Source organism: Hyla sarda, chromosome 6 (assembly GCF_029499605.1).
Source record: "Hyla sarda isolate aHylSar1 chromosome 6, aHylSar1.hap1, whole genome shotgun sequence".
In the NCBI taxonomy this organism is placed as follows: Eukaryota; Metazoa; Chordata; class Amphibia; order Anura; family Hylidae; genus Hyla; species Hyla sarda.
Genome location: NC_079194.1, coordinates 167,482,207 through 167,506,422, shown reverse-complemented (window position 1 = coordinate 167,506,422; position 24,216 = coordinate 167,482,207). Strand labels below are relative to the sequence as shown.

The 24,216-nt window shown below is 43.8% G+C and overlaps 1 protein-coding gene across 9 annotated transcripts in view; it reads right to left on the bottom strand.

Annotated features, from left to right (window-relative positions):
- Positions 1–24,216, bottom strand: part of TDRD12 (tudor domain containing 12) — a 276,574-nt gene that overhangs the window by 15,501 nt on the left and 236,857 nt on the right. For all 9 annotated transcript variants that reach the window (XM_056525738.1, XM_056525737.1, XM_056525743.1 and 6 more), the window contains 3 exons: positions 2,671–2,822; positions 2,499–2,587; positions 2,282–2,402 (listed from right to left, as the gene is read on the bottom strand). In XM_056525738.1, the coding sequence (XP_056381713.1) occupies positions 2,282–2,402; positions 2,499–2,587; positions 2,671–2,822 (362 nt within the window). The remainder of the gene's footprint in view (positions 1–2,281; positions 2,403–2,498; positions 2,588–2,670; positions 2,823–24,216) is intronic.

Below are 24,216 nucleotides of genomic sequence, written 5' to 3'. Positions count from 1 at the left end.
CAATATTCAAACGACACTCGGCTCAATATTCTAGGTGCAATATTAGGGAGCTGGATAAAAAGCTTTACTTTTTGGTTTTGTGTGTGTGTTGGGGGTGCCCTCTTACAGCAACCATTTACCTATCAGCCTGTCACTGCCTTTCTCCCTGTACAACCTCCTGTGATGCAGGTGGAGAATAAAGTAACATTTCTTCAAGTTATCACCAACCTTACCAATTACTGTCATCTATCATTCATATATAGCCTCATGTCGCCCCAGGAAGGAGGAACACAGGAATTTTTCTTAATGTTATCATCCCGTATTAGTTTAGTCACCAACTGAACCTAATCCTCCTTGCTGTGACATTTAGGGAAAAACCTTAAGTGTATGCTTACCCTGCTAATGACCACGTGTTAAAAAAAACCCCACTCCCATTGACTTCAATGAGAGATGGAGAACCACATGAAAAAGGAGTGACTTCCCACTCCTTTCTTACATGGTTACGCTGTGAAACCCACACTGAAGTCAAGGGAAGATTGAGGGCTGCCCCCTAATACTACCTGTGGCTCAGAGGAAGCCTTAGCGCTGCACAAGGGTGCAAGTTTTGGCCCTGATAACTTACACTAACCTTCATGCACTATTTACAAACATGTTACACTTTAAGGGTCTACTCACAAGTACAGTATCCTGCACAAATTTGTTGCTGCAGATTTGAAGATGTATTTAACGGGGTACTCCGGTGGAAATAACATCTTTCAAATCAATTGGTGCCAGAAAGTAAAATAGATTTGTAAATTACTTCTATAAATTTTTTTTAATCCTTCCAGTAATGAGCTGCTGTATGTTCCACAGGTTGCTGTATGTTCCACAAGTTGTATATTTTTTTTCTGTCTGGCCACAGTGCTTTCTGCTGACACCTTTGTCCATGTCAGGAATTGTCCAGAGCAGGAGAGGTTTGCTATGGGGATTTGCTCCAACTCTGGATAGTTCCCGACATGGACAGAGGTGTCAGCAGAGAGCACTGTGGTCAGAAAGAAAAAAACAACTCACACTGTAGTATACAGCAGCTGATAAGTACTGGAAGGATTAGGATTTTTTTAATAGAAGTAATTTACAAATCTGTTTAACTTTCTGGAGCCAGTTGATAAGAAAAAATAAAAAAAATTTCCACAGTAGTACCCATTTAATCATTTAGTTTACTTAGAAATCTACTACATAAAATCAGCAGCTTCAAGTCTGCAGGATTAAATGGGCACTGTCAGATACAGAAACTTTTATATGTTTTACATCTTGGCAAACATCAACCTTTCTAATATACTTCATAAGAAAATGTTCTTTCCTTTATATAGAAATCATGGCTTATAAAGTTATTGCTTTGTCCAATCTGAAGCACAGGCATGGACAAAATCCAGTAAGTGAGGGTGGACTAGCACTCCTCTGTACTCTCTCCTGTCTGATAGCACTTCTCTGTGCTCTCTCCTGTCTGATAGGACTCCTCTGTGCTCTTTCCTGTAGCCATCACGTCTCCTCCCATAGATATAAATGGAGGGAGCGTGCGGTTGTAGTGGTTAGTCAGGGGATAAGATGTTTTTCAGCGGAGTACCCCTTTAATGTTTTGCCAAGATGTACAACATATAAAAAGGTTTTGAATCTGACAGTGTCAATTTAAATATGCAGCAGATGCTATACGTGTGAATACACCCTGAGACAAAATTGCATGAAGTTTAAAGTGCTAGATAGCATTTTCACAACGTGCCAGGTTTCTACTTTTATTAAATGTATGTGTATGGCTGTAAATATTTGTATAAGGAAAAGTGTGGACTGTTGTCCTTGCAGCTAAAGAGTTAAAAGGCTGTTCAGGACAAGTAAAATGGGTATGCCTAGTCTTCCCTAAGTAACATTGCTACATCTGCCCAAAGGCTATGAATAGTAGATATATGACGAGTATTCCCATATTATAAGGTGGAGGTATGCTGCTAGGGTGTGCAATAACTTTAATGATCGGTGTAGATTAAACCTTTGGGGCCTTGACCAATCCAGAGTATGAAGAAGAAGCAGCAGTAGTTTAGCATTGTGAACCTTTACTGTTTTCCCCTGAACATTGGTGCCCCAGCTAGAGTTCTTATTCTTAGAAAGGAAAGCTGTCTAAACCCCAACCCATAAATCCTAAGAACCATAGCAATATGCCCTCACTTTTTACAAATGAAACATTCCATTAGAAGAATAAGCTACAATATCTGTCCTTAGACATAAGCAGGGCTGGTTCTGTACATCTTTCTGCGGCACAATCCTCATTACAAACCTTGTTAAGCAGAGCGGTTTCAGAGGCTCTGAGTCTACATGAGCAGAAACATCTTTAAGCTCTTCTGGTTCTTTATCAAAGTGGGACAACAGGTTGGATTTAGCAACCTTGTTTCCATCACCTAAAAAAAATCCCAAAATAAGGAAGATCAGACCGGTAGCTCTATGTCTGCCACGTATATTCTGATATGTAGAATACATTCTGATATGTAGTATACCAGGATCTGCTTTCTCCGGACATGAAGGAGTGGATATATTATTATCTTCTGTAGATTTCTCAGGAATTACTACATTTTCTTCTTCTTCACTGTTAAAATAACAAGTTCAGATGGCAGTAATGCAAAAGGTAGTAGGCATATGCTTGAAAATGGACATGGTAAATGTATATACCACTTTATAAAAGATCCACTGAGTTCTAACAAAGCTTTCAGATGGAGAATGTGTTGGGGGTTGTCAGTACCCAGTCCAGTAGAAAGGATTTCCTGTCGTACATTAAGGTCATATACACAGGATGACAAATCAGACAATGTGGTCACCTGCACCTAAAATGAGAAGTGAGCAGTTTCATTTTGGGGTTAAACCGAAAAGCTCAACAACAATATGACTTGTGTAACAAAGTAATATGACTTTAAGTAACAAACAAAGGCACCAAAATACAGTATAAAGCCATGTACTATAAAATTGTAGCTATACAAATAAAACAATGGTTGGGATATTTTCCTAATGAACATGCTATTTCTGGTCTTGCTGTTTAAGTGGCTCGTGCATAAGTGTTAAAAAGAGTATGGGGTCCGTTGGTGATTTAGTCATTTTAAAAGGAGTTTAGCGGAGAAAATAATAGCGCTTGCACTATTTTTTTTTCTCCACTAAACTTGACCGAACTGCCGACGGAGCTCCACTTAATGGAGCCTGACGATAGTGTCAATGAGCCCTAAAGGTCACTGGAAGTATTCATTTTCTTTTTAATAACTTTTCAATGTTTTGTAACCAGGATAATGAATAGCAAGATTGGAGGTTTTCATCAGTGCATAGTGTGCTATATGTATAAATGACTGGAGCAGGAAGCCAGAGGTAAATGCCACTGTGGCAGATATGAGCATGTTGCCCATCTAAAAGCTCGCATAAAAGATCTCGAGGAGCAAAAATGCAACACTTGGGGCTATTGTATTGATATGTTGAGAGGAGCATGCTACTCACTGAGCATGCAGTTAGTGGGGTAGTCATGGAGGGTGAAGAAATGAATCAGGAGGACCGAGTAATGAGCGGAGTTAATGTAGTTATAGGAAGTGGAAAGGGTGTCAGGGTGACCCAGCTGTCATGGTCCATGTGGAAACAAACAACAAAATACATGGTAGGTGGAGGGCCCTTAAGAATAATTTTAAAGAACTAGGTGCTAAGCTAAAAGGAATGACTTCCATAGTTGTATTCTCATTAATGCCCCTGTGCCATGCACACTGCAGGAAAGACAAAAAACAGCTTTAACCCCTTAAGGACTGAGCCCTTTTTCACCTTAAGGACTCGGCCATTTTTTGCAAATCTGACCACTGTCACTTTAAACATTAATAACTCTGGAATGCTTTTAGTTATCATTCTGATTCCGAGATTGTTTTTTCGTGACATATTCTACTTTAACGTAGTGGTAACATTTTTTGGTAACTTGCATTCTTTCTTGGTGAAAAATCCCAAAATTTGATGAAAAATTTGAAAATTTTGCATTTTTCTAACTTTGAAGCTCTCTGCTTGTAAGGAAAATTGATATTCCAAATAATTTTTTTTTTTTATTCACATATACAATATGTCTACTTTATATTTGCATCATAAAATTGATGAGTTTTTACTTTTGGAAGACACCAGAGGGCTTCAAAGTTCCGCAGCAATTTTCCAATTTTTCACAAAATTTTGAAACTTGCTTTTTTTCAGGGACCAGTTCAGGTTTGAAGTGGATTTGAAGGGTCTTCATATTAGAAATACCCCATAAATTACCCCATTATAAAAACTGCACCCCCGAAAGTATTCAAAATGACATTCAGTAAGCGTTTTAACCCTTTACGGGTTTCACAGGAATAGCAGCAAAGTGAAGGAGAAAATTCACAATCTTCATTTTTTACACTCGCATGTTCTTGTAGACCCAATTTTTGAATTTTTGCAAGGGATAAAAAGGAGAAAATTTTTACTTGTATTTGAAACCCAATTTCTCTCGAGTAAGCACATACCTCATATGTCTATGTAAAGTGTTCGGCGGGCGCAGTAGAGGGCTCAGTAGGGAAGGAGCGTCAAATGGTTTTTGGGGGGCATGTCACCTTTAGGAAGCCCCTATGGTGCCAGAACAGCAAAAAAAAAACACATGGCATACCATTTTGGAAACTAGACCCCTCGGGGAACGTAACAAGGGGTAATGTGAACCTTAATACCCCACAGGTGATTCACGACTTTTGCATATGTAAAAAAAATATATATTTTTTTTACCTAAAATGCTTGGTTTCTCTAAAGTTTTACATTTTTAAAAAGGGTAATAGCAGAAAATAACCCCCAAAATTTGAAGCCCAATTTCTCCCGATTCAGAAAACACCCCATATGGGGGTGAAAAGTGCTCTGCTGGCGCACTACAGGTCTCAGAAGAGAAGGAGTCACATTTGGCTTTTTTGAAGGAAATTTTGCTCTGGGAGCATGCCGCATTTAGGAAGCCCCTATGGTGCCAGGACAGCAAAAAAAAACCACATGGCATACCATTTTGGAAACTAGACCCCTCGGGGAACGTAACAAGGGGTAAAGTGAACCTTAATACCCTACAGGTGTTTCACGACTTTTGCATATGTAAAAAAAAATTAAAAAATTTACCTAAAATGCTTGGTTTCCCAAAAAATTTACATTTATACAAAGGGTTAAAGCAGAAAATACCCCCCAAAATTTGAAGCCCAATTTCTCCCGATTCAGAAAACACCCCATATGGGGGTGAAAAGTGCTCTGTTGGCGCACTACAGGTCTCAGAAGAGAAGGAGTCACATTTGGCTTTTTGAAAGCAAATTTTGCTCTGGGGGCATGCCGCATTTAGGAAGCCCCTATGGTGCCAGGACCGCAAAAAAAAACCACATGGCATACCATTTTGGAAACTAGAGCCCTCGGGGAATGTAACAAGGGGTTAAGTGAACCTTAATACCCTACAGGTGTTTCACGACTTTTGCATATGTAAAAAAAAATAAAAAAATTTACCTAAAATGCTTGGTTTCCCAAAAAATTTACATTTATACAAAGGGTTAAAGCAGAAAATACCCCCCAAAATTTGAAGCCCAATTTCTCCCGAGTACGGCGATACCCCATATGTGACCCTTAACTGTTGCCTTGAAATACGACAGGGCTCCAAAGTGAGAGCGCCATGCGCATTTGAGGCCTAAATTAGGGATTGCATAGGGGTGGACATAGGGGTATTCTACGCTAGTGATTCCCAAACATTGTGCCTCCAGCTGTTGCAAAACTCCCAGCATTCCTGGACAGTCAACGGCTGTCCGACAATACTGGGAGTTGTTGTTTTGCAACAGCTGGAGGCTCCGTTTTGGAAACCGTGGCGTACCAGACGTTTTTCATTTTTATTGGGGAGGGGAGGGGGGCTGTATAGGGGTATGTGTATATGTAGTGTTTTTTACTTTTTATTTTATTTTTTGTGTTAGTGTAGTGTAGTGTTTTTAGGGTACAGTCACACGGGCGGGGGTTCACAGTAGTTTCTCGCTGGCAGTTTGAGCTGTTGCAGAAAATTTGCTGCAGCTCAAACTTGCAGCCCGATACCTACTGTAATCCTCCGCCCATGTGAGTGTACCCTGTACATTCACATTGGGGGGGACATCCAGCTGTTGCAAAACTACAACTCCCAGCATGCGCTGAGAGACTGTACATGCTGAGAGTTTTAGTTTTGCAACAGCTGTAGGCACACTGGTTATGTATCACGGAGTTTGTGACCTTACTCAGTGTTTCAAAACCAGTGTGCCTCCAGCTGTTGCAAAACTACAACTCCCAACATGTACGGTGCATCGTGTAAGGTGACTGCTGGGAGTTGTAGTTTGCAACAGCTGGAGGCACACCGGTCGTGAAACAATGAGTTAGGTAAAAAAAAAAAAACTAAGTTTCACAACCAGTGTGCCTTCAGCTGTTGAAAAACTACAACTCTTAGCAGTAACCAACAGCCAACGGGCATGCTGGGAGTTGTAGTTATGCAACCAGCAGATGCACCACTACAACTCCCAGCATGCACTTTAGCTGTTTGTGCAAGCTGGGAGTTGTAGTTATACAACAGCTGAAGGTACACTTTTCCATAGAAAAAATGTGCCTCCAGCTGTTGCAAAACCATAAGTCCCAGCATGCCCATAAGGGAATGCTGGGAGTTGTGGTGGTCTGCCTCCTGCTGTTGCATAACTACAGCTCCCAGCATGCCCTTTTTGCATGCTGGGAGCTGTTGCTAAGCAACAGCAGGAGGCTGTAACTCACCTCCTGCTGCTGCTTCATCGCAGGCTGTCCCACGCCGCCGCCGTCGCTCCTGGGGCCCCGATCCCAACATTAACGCCGGGGATCGGGGTCCCCAGCACCCGGGGTCGTCTTCCCGCACCCGCTCACGCCCTCCGGAAGAGGGGCGGAGCGGGTGCGGGAGTGACACCCGCAGCAGGCGCCCTGATTGGTCGGCCGGTAATCCGGCCGACGAATCAGGGCGATCGTGAGGTGGCACCAGTGCCACCTCACCCCTGCAGGCTCTGGCTGTTCGGGGCCGTCAGAGACGGCCCCGAACAGCCAGTAATTCCGGGTCACCGGGTCACTGGAGACCCGATTGACCCGGAATCGCCGCAGATCGCTGGACTGAATTGTCCAGCGATCTGCGGCGATCGCCGACATGGGGGGGCATAATGACCCCCCTGGGCGATATGCCGGGATGCCTGCTGAACGATTTCAGCAGGCATCCGGCTCCGGTCCCCAACCGGCTAGCGGTGGGGACCGGAATTCCCACGGGCGTATGGATACGCCCTGCGTCCTTAAGGACTCGGGATGCAGGGCGTATCCATACGCCCTGCGTCCTTAAGAGGTTAAAGGAGTTAAATGAACGGCTTAAATCTTGGTGTAAGGAGGAGGGGTTTAGGTTTTAGAGCACTGGGCTGACTTTTCGATAGGGTTTAAACTGTATTCTACAGACATTTGCAGCTGAATGGAAGGTGGTCCGCTGTGCTGGGTAGAGAATACTAGAAGGGGTGGTAGATTATTTAAACTAGGCATGTGGAGGGTGGACAAAGTAGAAAATAAAGCAGATAGGTTAAAGAGAGGGGTCAGAAGTGGTATGAAAGTCAGTGTGAAAGATGCAATAGTGGGTAACGATTGGGAGGATGTGAATCCTTGTGAACAGAATTACATAAAGAGGTAAACCCTGAACATCACTGAGAAAATAGATGGTCAGCTCCATACACAAATAGAGTGGGCTGCCCAGGTGGGTATATCAGTGATAATGGGAGATTTTAACTATACCGTTATTTACTGTCATAATAATTTGGCTAAAACTGCAAAGGGGAGAAAACATCAATGTATTGTAAGATAACTGTATGGTTCATTTTGTGGAGGACCTAACAGGAAATGATGCTGTGTTGAATCTGGTCATTTCTAACAATGCAGAGTTGTTTGGGAATGTAACTGTCTGTGAAAAACTCAGTAGTAGTGACCACAATATAGTTACTTTCAGCTTAAAGTGTTGGAAGGGCAAAACGTTTTTTTTTTTTTTTTAAAGTAAGGCAAGTTTCCCCAGGTTAAGAGCTGCACTTCAGCACATAGACTGGGGCAGTTGTTGTCAAATGCTGATACAGATGATAAATGAGACATTTTTAAATAACTAAACTGCAACATTTACTCCTATGAGGAAGAAAAGAATTAGAATAAAAAAAAATCCCACATGGCTGACAACTGATGTTTTAAGAGCAAATCAGAGGGGTTGGCTTTAGCATCTAAAAAAGTAAAAAGACCTCTAAAAAGGTAATATAAGCAGCAAAAAAACATAAAGCAGGTGGCCAAAGAAAGCAAAACAAATCCCTGCTTTTTCTTTTCAAAAGGGAAACTGACGCTGCAAACAGGCTGTAGGAGTTGGAAGTAAGTAGACAACCCCCTTTTAAGTGTCAGGTTCTTTATTGTCCATTTACATGCAAAAATCTAAAGATATTCTGACCTGTAATGCCGTATGTATTTAACCAAAGATATGATCCAAATTAAAATAGAAGATTTTGGACTGACTGCGGCTTTATGGGGACTGGCTGTGGCTTTATGGGGCCCATAAAGTTCCACAGGATAGGGAATAAGTGTCTGATCACTGGGGTCTGACTGCTGGGACCCCCTGTGATCTCTAGTACAGAACCCCAAGCTCCCTGTGGATAGGGGATGAGTTATGTTTCACTGGAAAACCTGTTAAACAACAGAAACTTATATAAAATTAAAGTTGTGTGAGGGTTAGCTACCCAAACATGCCAAATTTTACAGAATATCATGGCAGTTTCATATGTTTATTTACAAAGAGGAAGGAGGGTTTTTACCATTGCAAGGTAAAGCCTTACTCAGAAATCCTATTGCCCGACACCCGGGACATGCAGGCGGGACAGGCGCCGGGCAGGTACATTTTACATCCATTTAGGCAACCAGGGTCGGGCCGACTTCCCGCTCTGAATTTAAAATGACTGTGCTCAGGGTGTATGGAGCAGGCCCGACTCGTGCCTGCTCCATACAAGGCGGCCCCCAGCTGATTTCAGTAGCCAGGGGCTGCTGCTAATGACCAGCATGCGGCAATTGATACAGCCGGCTATTAACCCTTTAAATCGCCGCTGTCAAAGTTGACAGCGGCGTCTAAAGGGAACTTTTTTAAATTTTATTTTCAATTTTACACATATTCAACAAAGACAGGAGGGCTACTCCTGATGGTTCAAGGAATACGAACAATGACAATCTTATAATGAAGCAGTAGAAACAATAATGGATGAACTCCCCCTTATCAGGCCACCCCCCCCCCTCCCTCCGTCAGCATATTAGGGATACTACAGGTAATTCCATAAAACTAAAACAATGTATAGTAGTTATATTAGAAATCGCCGCGAGGCATGAGGTCACCCCACCACGAAACATGGCTTTCACCCAAGAAAACAAAAATAAAATAGAAATAGTGCTTCCACCGCCTATCAAGAAGGAAGCCCGAGGCATCCTAAAGTACCTGCTATGGACTTCTTCAAATACCATTCCGAGTCTTTTAACGGTGTCACCACTGGTATAATTTCCTCGTCCGTCAAAAAGGAGGTCATAAAAGTTGCCCATTTTTTGAAGAACCTCTTTGCAGACTTATTAGCAGTCCGACTATATTCCATCCTGTCCCAGTGGAGGTACTTAGTAATTTAAGAAACTACGTCCTCAGTTGAGGGCATTGAGGACACTAACCATCTAGCTAAGAGGCAGCGCTTACCGACCAGTAGAAATATATGATGTAATAAGGTAAGACGACGGTCATCTCCCGTAATATGAAACATAATCAGTAATGGATCAACAGGTAGACGGACTCTCAACTTCTCCTCCATAACATTAAACAGGTCTGTCTAGAACCTCCGAGAACGGGGGCACGACACTAGTCCATGGAGAAGATCCATCCACGGTCTATTGCAGTTAGGGCAAGCCTCTGGTCGGTCAGGTTTACTTGGGGATTTAGGCAGGGTAAAACCATACAGGGCATGGTGCATCACCTTGAACTGTGTCTCCCTCCACGATTCACCTATGACTGCTTTTTTCACCCTCCCCCACCCCTCTAAGATTGGCTTTGCCAGGTCAGTCTTATCCAGTTTGCGTTCCCAGTAGCGGAAAAGGGATGACTCTATGGAGTCGCTACCTTTACGTTTTACCTTCCAATATAGATACGATAGAGAGTGAGTATTATCAGCAGTGGATATGAGACCATCAAAGGATGTATTCCTCTGGATGACTGAGACATCCATCAGCCTAGGCCTCAGGAATGCCATCAGTTGACCATATTGAAGGAAGTGGGTCGAGGCTATCCCATAAGTCTCCCCCAATTCCAATAAAGTCAAGTATCTAGGTTCTTGAGAATGTAAAAGATGTTGCACCTTCTCCACCCCCGCCTCCCTCCATCTACCAAACAGTCTGATATCTCTTCCCTGGGGAAATTCGGGGTGTGACCAGAGTGGCATCGGCTTACTAATCAGAAAGGGTAATTGCATTGCCTTTCTCCCCGCTTTCCACGATGCAATGGTATCACGCAATAACAAACTATTCTTAACCTCCCGAGGTAAAGCAGCGTACCTGGTATGTAGCAAGGAGGACAAGGTCCACGGCGAAACCATCCCAGATTCCAATGCGGTAACTGAATAAAATGACGTCCCCTTAACCCAGTCCATCCCGTGCCGGAGGAGGCAAGCCAAATTATAGTGGCGTACGTTCGGGAAATTCAGGCCTCCCAATTCCCTTGACAGTATAAGCTTTTGTAAAGAAATTCTTGGTCGCTTATGAGACCAAATAAATTTGTGAATGCAGAGTTCAGTCTATTCACATCTGAATGCCTCAACAGTCTGCATCGGATACAGCATTTTCCAGAAACTCATCATCTTTATCAAATGGCATCTTGCCATGAAGGGAAGAGGGAATGAATTACACCTGTCAAGTTCCCCGACTATTCTGTCTATCAGGGGAGGATAATTTAGCTGGTAAAGAGAGTCTGGGGTACAACCCACACGAACCGCCAAGTACGTGACGCTCGAGTACGAGATGCTCACCGGAGCATTGGTACAAAAGTCCGCATTCGATCGGGTCACCCCCTTGAGGTCAAGCATTACACTTTTGGATTGGTTCACCGAGAATCCCGATTCCCTGCCAAAGTCTGCAACAGCTGCAAATATCCCTTCTAGGTCCCTCATTGGCCGCGCCAGGAACAACAGAATATCATCAGCAAAAAGAGCCGTTGTAAGTGTTTTTGTCCCGACCCGTATTCCGGACACCACCGACGAGGAAGCCAGGACCCTCGCTAAGGGTTCCAATGCAATATTAAATTGGAGAGGCGAAAGTGGGCAACCCTGCCTGGTCCCCCTCTTCAGGATAAATCTAGGAGACAAGAAGCCCGGGATGGATATTCTGGCGCATGGGTTAGAATATAACGAAAGTAAGTAAGTGAGAAACGACCCACTGAAACCCATCGCTCCCATCACCCTCCATAACCACGCCCATTGCACACTATCAAATGCCTTGGTGGCATCAATCGATAGGATGGCCGGAGAGGGATGCGCCTCGGGACGGATGTGAATATCATCCAGAACCGCGATAACCTTCCTGAGGTTGGCCACTGCCGCTCGCCCCCTTACAAAACCCACTTGGGCAGGGGCTATCAGTCTCGGGAGGATAGTTGCCAGTCGATCCGCCGTGATCTTGGACATCATTTTTAAATCTATATATTAATCAAAGAAATAGGCCTATATCCGTCAGGCGTCCGGGTATCTTTCCCTGGCTTGGGTAATACCTTTATGTGTGCAGTGTTCATGTCCTGCGACATAAAGAGACCATCAAGGTATGCATTGAACAGTTCCAGCAGGGAGGGAGAAATCTCAGTGACTAAAAGTTTATAAAAATCAGCTGAGAACCCATCCAGGCCAGGTGCCTTCCCTGCTGGGAGGTTCTTGATGCATAGGGCTAACTCCTCTCTAGAGACAGGCGTATTGAGCATTTCCAAGTCCTCTGGGGTTAGGGATGGAAGGAGTGCCTCACCAATCCAATCCCTTACTTGAGTCTCCCCTTGTGAAACAGTCCCATAGAGGGCCTCAAAGTAGTCCGCCAGAACTTTAACTACCGACTCTGGATTAGAATGGGTCCTACCACTGGCATCCTTCAATGACACTACAGGAGACTGTTTAAGGGGACCCTTAGCAAATCGTGCTAGCAGCTTGCCAGGCTTGTTCCCGTACCTGAATAATTGAGCATCAAGATACGACCTACTGATGTTTTCCTTACGTTCCAGATAGCCCTCATATTCCTCCCTCGCCAAACCCCACGTTTGCGTATTCTGAGCAGTCGAGTGCTGTAGGAACCGCGTATACTCCCTCCTCAGTTTCTCCCCCGCTTCCCGGAGTTGGCCCGCCAGCCGCTTCCTCGTAGAAGAAACATAGGACAGAATCCTACCACGCAACACTGCCTTGGCAGCCTCCCAGAACGTCTGTGGGCCAATCCCGGGTGTACTATTGTCTGTAACGTATTCCTGCCACCAACCCTTAAGTAAGTCGACAAATCGGTCATCCCTAGCTAGTCCCCTCGGGAAGTACCACAGGTAATCCGTGCCCCTGGGAGCCAAGTCCTTACATGTGAACACTAGAGGGGAGTGGTCCGATATAACCAGGTCCTCTATGGAGTGGTGCGCAATCCTCGAGGCCAGGGACGATGACGTGAATACGTAATCAATACTGGACCACGAGTTGTGCGCGTGGAAAAATGAGAATTCTCTCTCGAGTCAGGGTGTAGTAACCTCCACGAGTCCAGCAATCCCAGAGCAGTCGCCCAGGGTTTGAGTGACTGCCACTGTCTCGCCCGTTGCGAGGACCCCACGGGAGTCGTGCGTCTCCTATCCTCCAGATCATCCATCACTAAATTAAAGTCTCCCGCCACTATTCTGTCGGTCACTAAGCTTTGTTGTACCTGTGCCGCCACAAAAACTAGCTTGACCCTCATTCGGACCATAAACATTAAAAATGTCCAAGTCTCCAGAGGGAGTTCTGACATGCGCCCTGTAGAGCCTACCCTCATCGTCCTTTGGTATGTGAACTTCTGGTCAGGTGCGTCTCCTGTAAGAGCGTTACATCAGGAGAAAAGAGTTTCAAATGTCTCAGAACCATGTTTCGCTTGTGCGGTGACCTCAAACCCTTAACATTCCATGAAACCAATTGCATTACAGTTAAACCACGCTATGAAAGATGTAAATGCCTCCGTCAATAAGTAACAAAGTAATATACCTGCAATTACAAAGACTCCCCACGTACCAGTAAGAACAGAACCCCCCACGTGTCTCACACCCCGGCCTCCTCCCTCCCCCCCCCCTCCCCTGCGAAACCCCCCCCCCCTCCCTCTGACTCCCCCGAGCAAGAGGTCTCCACCGTAGTGGAACCCCCCATAGCTCCCTCGAGTTCACTTTTTTTCATGTCTGACAACCTCAATCCACTTCCGCTCCGCCCCCTCGCCCCTAACATTACCCCCGGTGAACCACATAGCCGATACAGCATTGACATCAGGACAAAAACCTACGGAGAGCCAACATGGAGTAATCAGACCCCACCTATTTAGATAGCATCGTCAAAATAACCGTTCAGTGAGAGACGCTCCAGATAGAGTGGCACTCTAGTGCTTCCAGCAAGAACAATGGCATAAATAACAGTAAGTAGCAAACATAATTTTTTTTTTTGTGTGTGACCCCTTCCAGTAACGGTAATCTCTACCCCCTACACCCCACCCCTCCATCCTCCCTCCCCCGCTTTTCCTATTCCCCCCCCCCCTCCCTCTGTCCCCCCCCCCTTACCCCATTACTTCTACCCCCTACAACCCCCCCCCCCCGGTAGAACTATCCCCTTCCATAATGCTGACTGAGCTGAAGGATATTATAACCAGAAACTGCATCACACTAACATTGATTTTTTTTTTTTAATTCTCTAAATTCTCGGGCTGCCATCGCCCCTTAATAGAAGGATACAGCACAGTCTTGTAGTAACCTCCACCAATTGTCAGGAGGTTGTCCGAAAGTGGCCTTGCAGTCCAAGTCATCCGGCGTCTCTTCCAGTCAGCCTCCCCGTCCGTTGAGCCCTGGGCGACGGAGACCAGTCATCGATCTCCCGACGCGACGGGGGAGGCACATAAGTCTCGGCAGAGGCATTCAGGCGTGGAGGAGAAGAGCGGTGTCCCCCCCCTGCCCATGCTCGGAGGGGAGCGCTGTGACACCTCAGAGGGGCTAAGCAGGCCAGCTAGTCACGATGTCGCTTCCTCGGCCGACAGGTAGGTGTCCACGGTCCCATCAGGGTGGTAGATCTTCAAAGTTGCAGGGTATATCAGGGCAAAGCGAACGTTCTTCTGGAACAAACGGGAACATATGGGAGCAAACAATTTCCTCCTACGTGCAATGTCTGCGGAATAGTCCCCGAACAGCAGCAGCCTGTGATTGTCCAGACGTAAACCGTCTCTCTTACAGCGGAAGGCATTCAATATATCAGTCTTGTCAGTAAAATTAAAGTACCGCACGATCACTTGACTGGACCTAGACTTATGCTGCAGCGCCGGAGCCGTACCCGGTTCAGGAGGGGTGCGAAGATCCGGTCCGAGCCTATGCGCCCGCTCAATTCTGCACCTATGGGGTAGGTTTAGCTGCTGGGGAATCACAGTCTCGCAGATGTGGCGCAGATCCCGCGCAGGCACAGATTCCGGTATGCCGACAATACGCAGGTTGTTCCTACGGGACCTATTCTCGAGGTCCTCAACCTTCTCCCACAGAAGTTTATTCTCCCTTTCCAGTAGGTCAGAGCGCGAATTCAGCTTGTCAGTCGCCCCTTCTGTCTGTGCCACCCGGAGCTCCATTTCCTCTATACGGGCCGCATGCACTTGCACCTCTGCTTGCAGTGATTGCAGGGACGCTTGCACGGAGGATGCCACAGTGCCCTGGAGGTTAGTAGATAAATGCTTAGCCACCTCCACCACCAGCCTGGCATAGTCTATTTGAAGCAGATCTCATCTCCCCCGTCAGAATGCGCACCTTCAGAGCGTGCAGGAGAGGTCGCACGGCTGGAGCAGGGAGAGTCCGCCATGTTGTCAGGTCCCTCCCCACGCTTCAGGGTCTTGTGCTGGCCCTTAATCTTTTGTCGGCTCCCCATCCTGAGGAGGTACCTCTCCATAAAGACGCCACCGATCTGGGGTAGGGAACAGGATCCCGTTAAAGGGCTTTAGTGCCGGTTTCAGAGTGAGAAGGGGGGCGAGGTGGGGAGCTCTCGTGAATCGCGTCCTCACCACATGGCGCCGGAACCGGAAGTCTAAAGGGAACTTTTAACCATCGGGGGGTCACCGAAAAAACACTGACTTAACCTTTAATATAGTTCACATAAAATGGGAGAAAAAGCCTCCTCAAAAACCATTAACAAAAAGAAAAAAAGTGAAGTGACAATAAGGACACCATTGGGGTCCACTTCACTCCACCAGGATAAACAGTCAATACTTAAATATATCCTAACCAGCCATTGATAAGTATAGATGTAACAAAATACCTCACTAAAGGTGGGGGTATAGGTGAGGAAAAAAGGGAAGGTCCTAGGGGAATAGGTGAGGCCCAACAGGTGTATTGGCCACTACCTGACGCTCTCTCTGGTAAAACCCTTACCGCTAAACCTATTCCTAGGCGGATTGATCGCCCTGATAAGGGCGGCCCCGCTCCGGAACCTAAACTGCACTTGCACCTATATGCCCTAGAATAAGACAGATAGGAAGGAGAATAGCTGTCTCACTGGGGAGCCCTGATTAGCTAATTGGATAGGAAGAGGTTGTCCTGACTGTACAGTGCAATACTACGGTCGTAACCATTGGAAACCAGGTTGCTGTGCAAGTGTCTCCCAATATACAATTGAGTTGTGAAATCACAAGCTCTATAATGTATAATATCTCAGATATGGATAGAGCACAACTATTTATAGCAAGATAAAATGGACAAGTCTGTAACCAATAGAAACTAGGTTGCTAAGCAAATGTCTCCCAATATGCAATTCAGCTGGGCAATAACAGGCTCTATAATATATTATATCTTAGATATAGGTTGAGCACAGCCATCTATAATAAAATCAAAAATTAGACAAGTCCATAGTATAGCACAAACCAAAAATATGCAAATAGTGTTATTAAATATGGTTAAAGTGCAATATACTGAGATAGTGTGGTCAGAGATGATATTAGACCAAGGGAGAAATATAAGCGGAAAAAATACATCTATACTTATCAGAAAAATGGGTGCTGAGAAGGAATGTCCCAACGCGTTTCACGCCACCCCCGTTCATCAGGGGACGATTTGGGGGCTAAATACAAGTCCTGGATGGAGTCTTGATGGCCGATGGTGGAGCAACAGTAATGGTGACTGCTGGTGGCCATGTCTAAGCACACACTGCTGCCAATCTTTATAGTCAAACAAGGCCCTCCTCTCACTCTAATGCAGCCAATAGTAGCAAAGATTAGTGTACTGAGATGTATCCATTGGCTGCAGCTTACCTGCTGAAACTACATACCTGTATATCAGGAACTGACATAAGACGCCAGTACCATGCTTTCACCGGAGATGTTATCCCGTCCGGCCGCTTCCGGGAGTTATCACGTGATCCGCATGATGTGCAGATCACATGATCACAAAGCTGCCTCATTCTAGGGAGCGTCCGGCAAGCTGCCTAGCAACGCTCCGGAGCGCATAGCTCCATGGCTGTAAAATGCCAGAAGGTGCACCCGTGACATAACATCACGTGATCTTGAGCCAGCTAACTGGTGCGTACTTTATCTACTCGGCATATGGCCCTGAATGATGCAAGGTACATAGTCACAATAGACAACATGAATGGTCCAAGGAACCTCTTGGGTGTCCAATATGGTAACCAGGAGGTAATGCATGAGACTGCATCCCTAGCAACGCCTCTATTAAATCTAATCCGGTCCTCACAGTGACCAGCAGGTAAGGGATAAAAATAAGGAGATATAAATAAAAATGATAGATAAATATTTGTATCGAGAAAAAAAAATGTGAAAAAATACTATATAGACCAGCATATTTATCTCAAGCATATATAACCAGTATTGCTTCAATGTATATTTGTTATAATAATAATAATTTATTTATATAGCGCCTACAGATTCTGCAGCGCTTTGTTATCAATAATTCTGGTATAGTGGAATCACCAGAACAAATAGTAGAATGGGCAGATAGAGGTTATCATTGCCGCTGGAAAACCCACTCAAAACATAGTATGTTAGTAGATTATTGACTAACTAGATATGAGGGATGTGGCACTATCTTGTGCCAGTAATGGCCTAGTATGGACACTGGAGTGTATCCCTAGATACCTTACATGGCAAAGAGTGCATTATTGTACTCTAGCCCGGGCACTCACCGTAATAAGACATGGCCAAAGATACCAAACATCAGGTAGGTAGAAGGGAAAAAAGGGGGGGGGGGGGCTAAGGGCTAGAGCGAGGAGAAAGAAGGGAAGGAAACGGAGTACAACCATTGTACAGTACTAAATAAAGGGGGTGAATGAAATAACCTCATTGAGGCCCTGTGGAGTAACTCATTTGAACTTGTATATCCAAGAGGTCTCTTTCTGCATTAGTTGCTTATCTAAATCCCCCCCTCTGCAAATGTACACACCTCAGCAAATGTACACACCTTTGGATCCCCATTTTGTGTCTGATGCACATGTCTTGCAATAGGGGTGTCCCACTGATGTAATATGTCGTTGATATGTTCACATATCCGATGGCGGAACTCCCTGGTATTTTTCCCTATATAATCTTTAGGACAACCGAAATTGAAGGAGACACACCAAGCCCTTGGTACAACAATTGGCAAAGTCTCTTAAGGCAAAAGACTCACCCGTAGTAGAGCTTGTATTGACCTTGGTTTTGCGCATATAAGGGCAGGCCTTGCAACCACTGCAACTGAAATTACCCGTGACACGGCGATCCAGTGGTGTCCCTGGCCTTGCAGGTCTAGTATAATGACTGTGCGTCAATCGATACCCAAGATTACGCCCTCTTCTGTATGTTACAAGCGGGCGATCTGTAATCACATTGCTGAGAAGGGAATCAGCTAGTAAAATAGGCCATTTTTTTCTAAGGATTTCAAGTATCTCCTGTCTATTGGTGTCATAAGTTCCTATGATCCTCATTGGACCATCAGAGGATGTTCTTGGGGTGGGGGTCAACAAATCCGCCCGTTTTTTGTCTCGGGCGAACTGAAAAGCTTCACTTAGTGTTCTATTTGGATAACCACGTTGATGGAATCTATTTTTAAGTTAATTTTCTTCCTGACAGAAATCATGATTTGTGGAGCAATTTCTCCGAACCCTCAGGTATTGTCCCTTCGGGATACCTCTCTTGAGGGCCGGAGGATGAAAACTTGACCAATGCAATAAGCTATTGGTCGCCGTGGCTTTCCGGAATAGTGTGATTTAAGACCCCCATCCTTGGAGACACGCACATCTAAGAATGCCAAGGTGTGTGTACTGATTTCATGGGTGAAATGTAGACCCAGTAACCCAGGGCTACGGGAATTTTTCAACTTCCGGGATGCTGTGTTTTGGGAGTCGAAGGGGTTGCATACTATTGAACAACTGTGTACAGGAGGGGTAGTTAAATCGTTTGGGGACCTTCAGACTGAGTTCGGACTGCCTCACTCCTTTTTTCGCTATTTGCAAATTCAACATGTGTATGAGGTGCAGGGTAGGTTGGGCTCGCTGGAGGTCCAGTCAAACGCAGTTCTGGAGTCGGTGGTTACTAAGAGAGAGTCGTCAGGTGTCATCTCTTGTCTATACCGGGAGCTACTGGATTCTTATCATAAAGGCTTCCCTGTGTGGGTGCGAGGTAAATGGGAAAATTATTTGGGTCCCTTATCTGATGATGACTGGTCCACCGTCTCGGCCCTAACTCCCTATTTGTCTCTTTCAAAGGCAAATCGACTGTCTCACTTATATCTGTTGCACAGGGTATATAAAACGCCGGCACTCCTGCATAGAATTGGTATTAGATCTGACTCTGCATGCCCTAGGTGCGGTCAATTGAACGCTCATCTATTGCATATGATGTGGGACTGTCCTCACCTGGTCTCTTTTTGGAGGGATGTGCTACTCCTAATTCATAGGGTGTATGGAGTCACCTTGTCTTTAGCCCCTAGGTTGTGTGTTCTGGGCCTTATTGGGTGTGATTCTGAACCCTCTGGTGTTGAGATTGGGGTATTACGAGTGTTGTACCAGGCGAGAAAGTTGATTGCCCAATACTGGATTAGAGCTAGTCCCCCCTCCATTGTGGATTTGATTGCCCGGCTGTCTCTTATTGTGCATTTGGAAAAGGGTATATATGAGAAGAGGAAAGCTACACATAAATTTCAGGTGGTCTGGGGACTGTGGATGAGTGCTTTTGATGGCCAACCTGATGATCGCTAAAGGGGTGTCTCCTCTGGGTGAATGGGTGTGAGGATGGAGTGGAATGGGGGGGTTGTTCTGCTTGAGTGGTGCCTTGTGCTCTGTGTCTTGATGTCTGTCTGAGCGGTCTCTCCTTTATGTTGCTGTCTGTGCTTGCGTGACCCCCTGCTGATTTGGATTGGGGTTCATATATTGTCTTAATACTTTTTATTGCTTTGCTTTATAATACTAGACAGTCTTTTTGTTTTGTTTTTCTTTTTGTAGTCATTTGGTGGACAAATGGTTGGGGTGTGTGTTTCTAGGGTGGGTGTGGATTTGTAGGGGTGGTGGGTGGGAGTATGGTCTCTAGGGTGGGAGGGGAACTGTTGGGGTGGTGGGTGGGAGTATGGGTTGGGGGGTTTGTTGATGTATGACTGTTTGTTGTTAAAATTGAAAACTGTTTTAATAAAAATATCTGATAAAAAAAAAAAAAAGAAATGTAGACCCAGGGCGTTTTCATTAAGATGTTTCATAAAGGCAAGGAAACGGTTCTCTGTGCCAGACCATAATACAAAGATGTCATCAATGTACCTGGCCCAAAGGATAATATACTGGGAACAGGTACATTCGTCTGGTGGGAAGACTATGGTGTCTTCCCACCAGCCCAGGAGGAGATTCGCGTATGTGGGGGCACAAGGGCTCCCAATAGCGGTCCCCCTGAGGAGGTGGTATGTCTTCCCATCAAACATGAAGTAATTATGGTTTAAAATATACTGCATGAGAGAGATCACAAACTGATTATGAGATTGAAGAAAGTTTCCTCTTGATCTTAAAAAGTATTCTACTGCTTGAAGTCCAAAATTATAGGGAATGGAGCTATACAAAGCCTCCACATCTATACTGGCTAGGAAAACATCCTCTCCAATATGAATGCCGTCTATCCTTTGTAAGAAGTCGGTAGTGTCACGAACAAATGATGGTAATGCAGTGACAAAATCTCTGAATATCCGATCTATGTAGATACCCACTGACTCAGTTATTGAGCCATTTCCCGACACAATAGGCCGGCCGTTAAGTGGTTGTGTCCCCTTGTGGACCTTGGGTAAGCAGTAGAAAGTCGCAACTCATGGTTTTGTTTGAAAACAAAAATTTTAATTCTTTCTCATCAATCAAAAGACCAGTTTTGGCCTCCACAAGAATCAATCTGAGTTCTTCCAGAAAACATGCAGTAAGGTCTGATGAAAGTATACCATAATTTTGTCTGCAAGAAAGTAAATCCAGACACATACGTCTGTAATTTTCATGGTTAAGTACCACCAGATTACCGCCCTTATCGTCCGGTTTAATAATTAATCCATCATCTTTTTCCAAAGTAAGCAAGGCATTGATTTCTTCCCTAGTTAGATTATGTTGAGAAGGCCGTATGTCCAGGATGTTTTCTATCTCTCGTGTAGCCACTTGTAAAAATATGTCTATGCTGGTAAAATCAGACATAGGTGGCATGAGAGTACTTTTAGGACGCAAATCCGTAAAAGGACCAATGCCCGGGTCACGCATGTTCGATTCCTGAAGTTCCTCCAGGATACGAACCCCCGGTAGGACATATTCAGGAATCCCCAACTCGAGGCATTGCCTTTTATCATGAACCCGAAAAAACGGTGCCACTTTAACTTTCTGCAGAATAAATGTAAATCCTTCACCCATGAGAATTTGTCAAATTTGTTCACGGGTACAAATGATAACCCCCTTTTTAATACATCAATTTATTTCTAATGCATTGCCATTAGTTACGTTGGTTTCTGATGGCGAGAAATTTCTTCCTCTAAAAAAGAGGAAGAGGATGCTAAAGAGGAGGAGGAAGAGGATGCCCCAGACCTGTTTGAGGAGTAGATCTGTTTACCTCTCGTCTTGGGTTGCGTCGAGGTGGACCCCTCGAGGAGTTGCCACCTCTCCTGCCTCTTCCCCTTCCTCTGCCTGTACCTCCTCGGCCCTGGTTGTGCCATTGATTATTGCGGCTTAAATTAGTTTGTTCCTGATCTGAAGAGGAGAGATCAGGAATCTGATTAGATCCTCCCACTGATCCAGTGAAGTTGTATGCTTTTTTAGATTTATAATCTGTGAGGTCCTTGACAAACTGTATATGTTTGCGGTCCCTCAATTGATCTTGATATTTATCGATAGTTGTTTTCAAAATATTCTCCTGTCGGACATAGTCCGGATCAGTTTTAAACTGTAGTGCTTTTTGTGCAACCTCACACAAATTTTTAGATGAATCAGCTATAGTTTTTTTCTCCTCATCTAGAAGTAGAGTCATGAACCGTAATGAACTCTCAATAGACTCTTGCTCCCACTTCTCCAACAGTGTTGGATTTTGCGATTGTTCAGTCGGAACAATGTTAATGCGCAAACCTTTGGGTACAATTCTCTGTTTGATGTAGTTCTTAAAAGTTTGTTTTTCCCACCATGACTTTATTTTTCTCCTGTAACAATTGGTTAACTCTTTAAATGTGTTTTTTATGGTTGGAGTGCCTGAACCTGCCGGAGTCCACTTCTGATCAGAAAACACACTTGATACATCAGGTATCCATGCCTCATTGTTTACAGTAGTGCCAACAAAACCAGCCATAGTAGAGAGGCCTAGAACTTTTAACCATCCCTTGGGGTCTAGTGGGGTGGATGGGCCCATCTCTTCATCCATGGCTGCCCCATGGATCTATATTTGATTGAGCCTGCTTGATGCACAGATCACACAAATCAATGGAGTTCAATAGAACTGCATTGATCTGTTTGAGGAATCTAACGATTCCTCCTAAAAGTCCGCTAAGGGGACTAATAAATTGTAGTTATAAAAAAAAAAAAATTATTAAATTAAATAAAATAAAAGTTTCATAAAAGTAAAAAAAAAACAAAAAAAAAACACACACACATTAATCCCTTCCATATTTAAAGTTCACATCACCCACCTTTTCCCATGTAACAAATATGTAAACATAATAAAAATAAAGTATTTGGTATTGGTGCATGTGTAACTGTCCCAACTATTAAAACATTACAAATATTAAATATAATATATATCCCGTACGGTCAATGGTGTTCACGTAAAAAAATACCAAACCACAGAATTGCGTTTTTTATGTTTATACCATCATATCCCAGAAAAAATGAAGTAAAAAGCATTCAAAAAGTCAGATCAATACCAAACAAGCAGCAGATTACGGCACAAAAAATGAGCCCTCATACAGCCCAGTATACGGAAAAAATTATTTTTATTAAACATGAAGAAACTAAACACCTAAAGTATAAAAATAACATGTAAGTTTGACCACAAGGAGAATGGCGTAAAACAGAAAAACCCCAAATTTGCAAAATAGATTTTTTTTTTTCATTTTCACCACACAAAATTTTATTTTCGTTTCTGAGCATATGTTATGGAAAAATGAAAGTTGTCATTACAAAGTACAGTTGGTGCCGCAAAAAACAAGCCCTCATATGGGTGTGTAGATGGAAAAATAAGTTATGGCTATTATACGGCGAAGAGGAGAAAACGAAAGTGCAAAACCTAATAAAGACAATGGCCCTCATATACTATTGCAAACCAGACATGTTTTGTCGGGTTGTGCGCCAGATTTTGCACCAGAATTTGCGCCAGAATTAAAAACTCTCGATTTTGCTAAAACCCGGGAAAAGGGGCGTGGCCACCAAACAAAGGGCGTGTCCAAGACATTTTCACAAAAACCCAACATATTTACTAAGGTTTCCACATAAACTGTGGTGGATTTGAGCCGAGGAAAACCCTACAGATCAGAGCATGTGTAAAAAAAAAAAAGCAAAGTGTAGGGAAAGTGGAAAATGTAGGGAAAGCTTAGTAAATACTGTGGAAAATAAATTGTAGGGAATTAAAACCCACAAAGAAACCTACACTCCACTCTTAGTAAATAAGGGCCAATATTTACATACTATTTTGGTTTAAATTATTTTGTGTACCAGGACAAATTGATTTTCATGAGGGACAAGTAGATTGTGTTCTGTTTTAGTCCCTTGGGACTATTTTTTTTTTTTTTTTAGTTTTCACACCCCTGCATACTGGTCTTTAGGAATAAGCCTACCTTTTGTTAAAAAAAATTCCAATATCCCAAAAATTTATTTAAAGAATAATATTGAGACAGAACCAAGACATGTGCAAAGGCAAACAAGGGAAACAATCCAACCCTTTCAGAATAATTTCAAGGAAATCTAGTAGATCTAATGAAGAAATATGACTTGTATAAAACAGTTTCACTGAACTATACTGATTGGCCACATACAGAGTACCAGTATGTTTTTTATTATTGTCATCTGTAGACAGGGATGGGAGAGTTAAAGAGTACCCGTCATCACAAAAACTTTTCATATGTTGTTAATTAATGTATTAGAAACAACGTTCTAATACCATGTCATAAATTAAAAAAATTATATTTATCAGGGGTGTGGAAATTTTATAAAAAAAACTACTTGTCCACGGGACTAAAATGGAGCAAAATCTACTTGTCCCTCATGACGATCCACTTGTCCGGGCCAATTTTCGCTTTTACGCTCTAATTTTTTCCTCCTCGCCCAATAATAGCCATAACTACCTACTATAAGGATACCTTTTAATTTTTCAATAACATATTCTCTGAACCCCCCCAAAAAAAATAATATATATATATATTAAGGGAAGTGAAATTGAAATAGTAAAATATAATTTTGCAGATGTGGTGGTTTTCTTTTCTGCGCCATTTACCTTGTGGTTGAG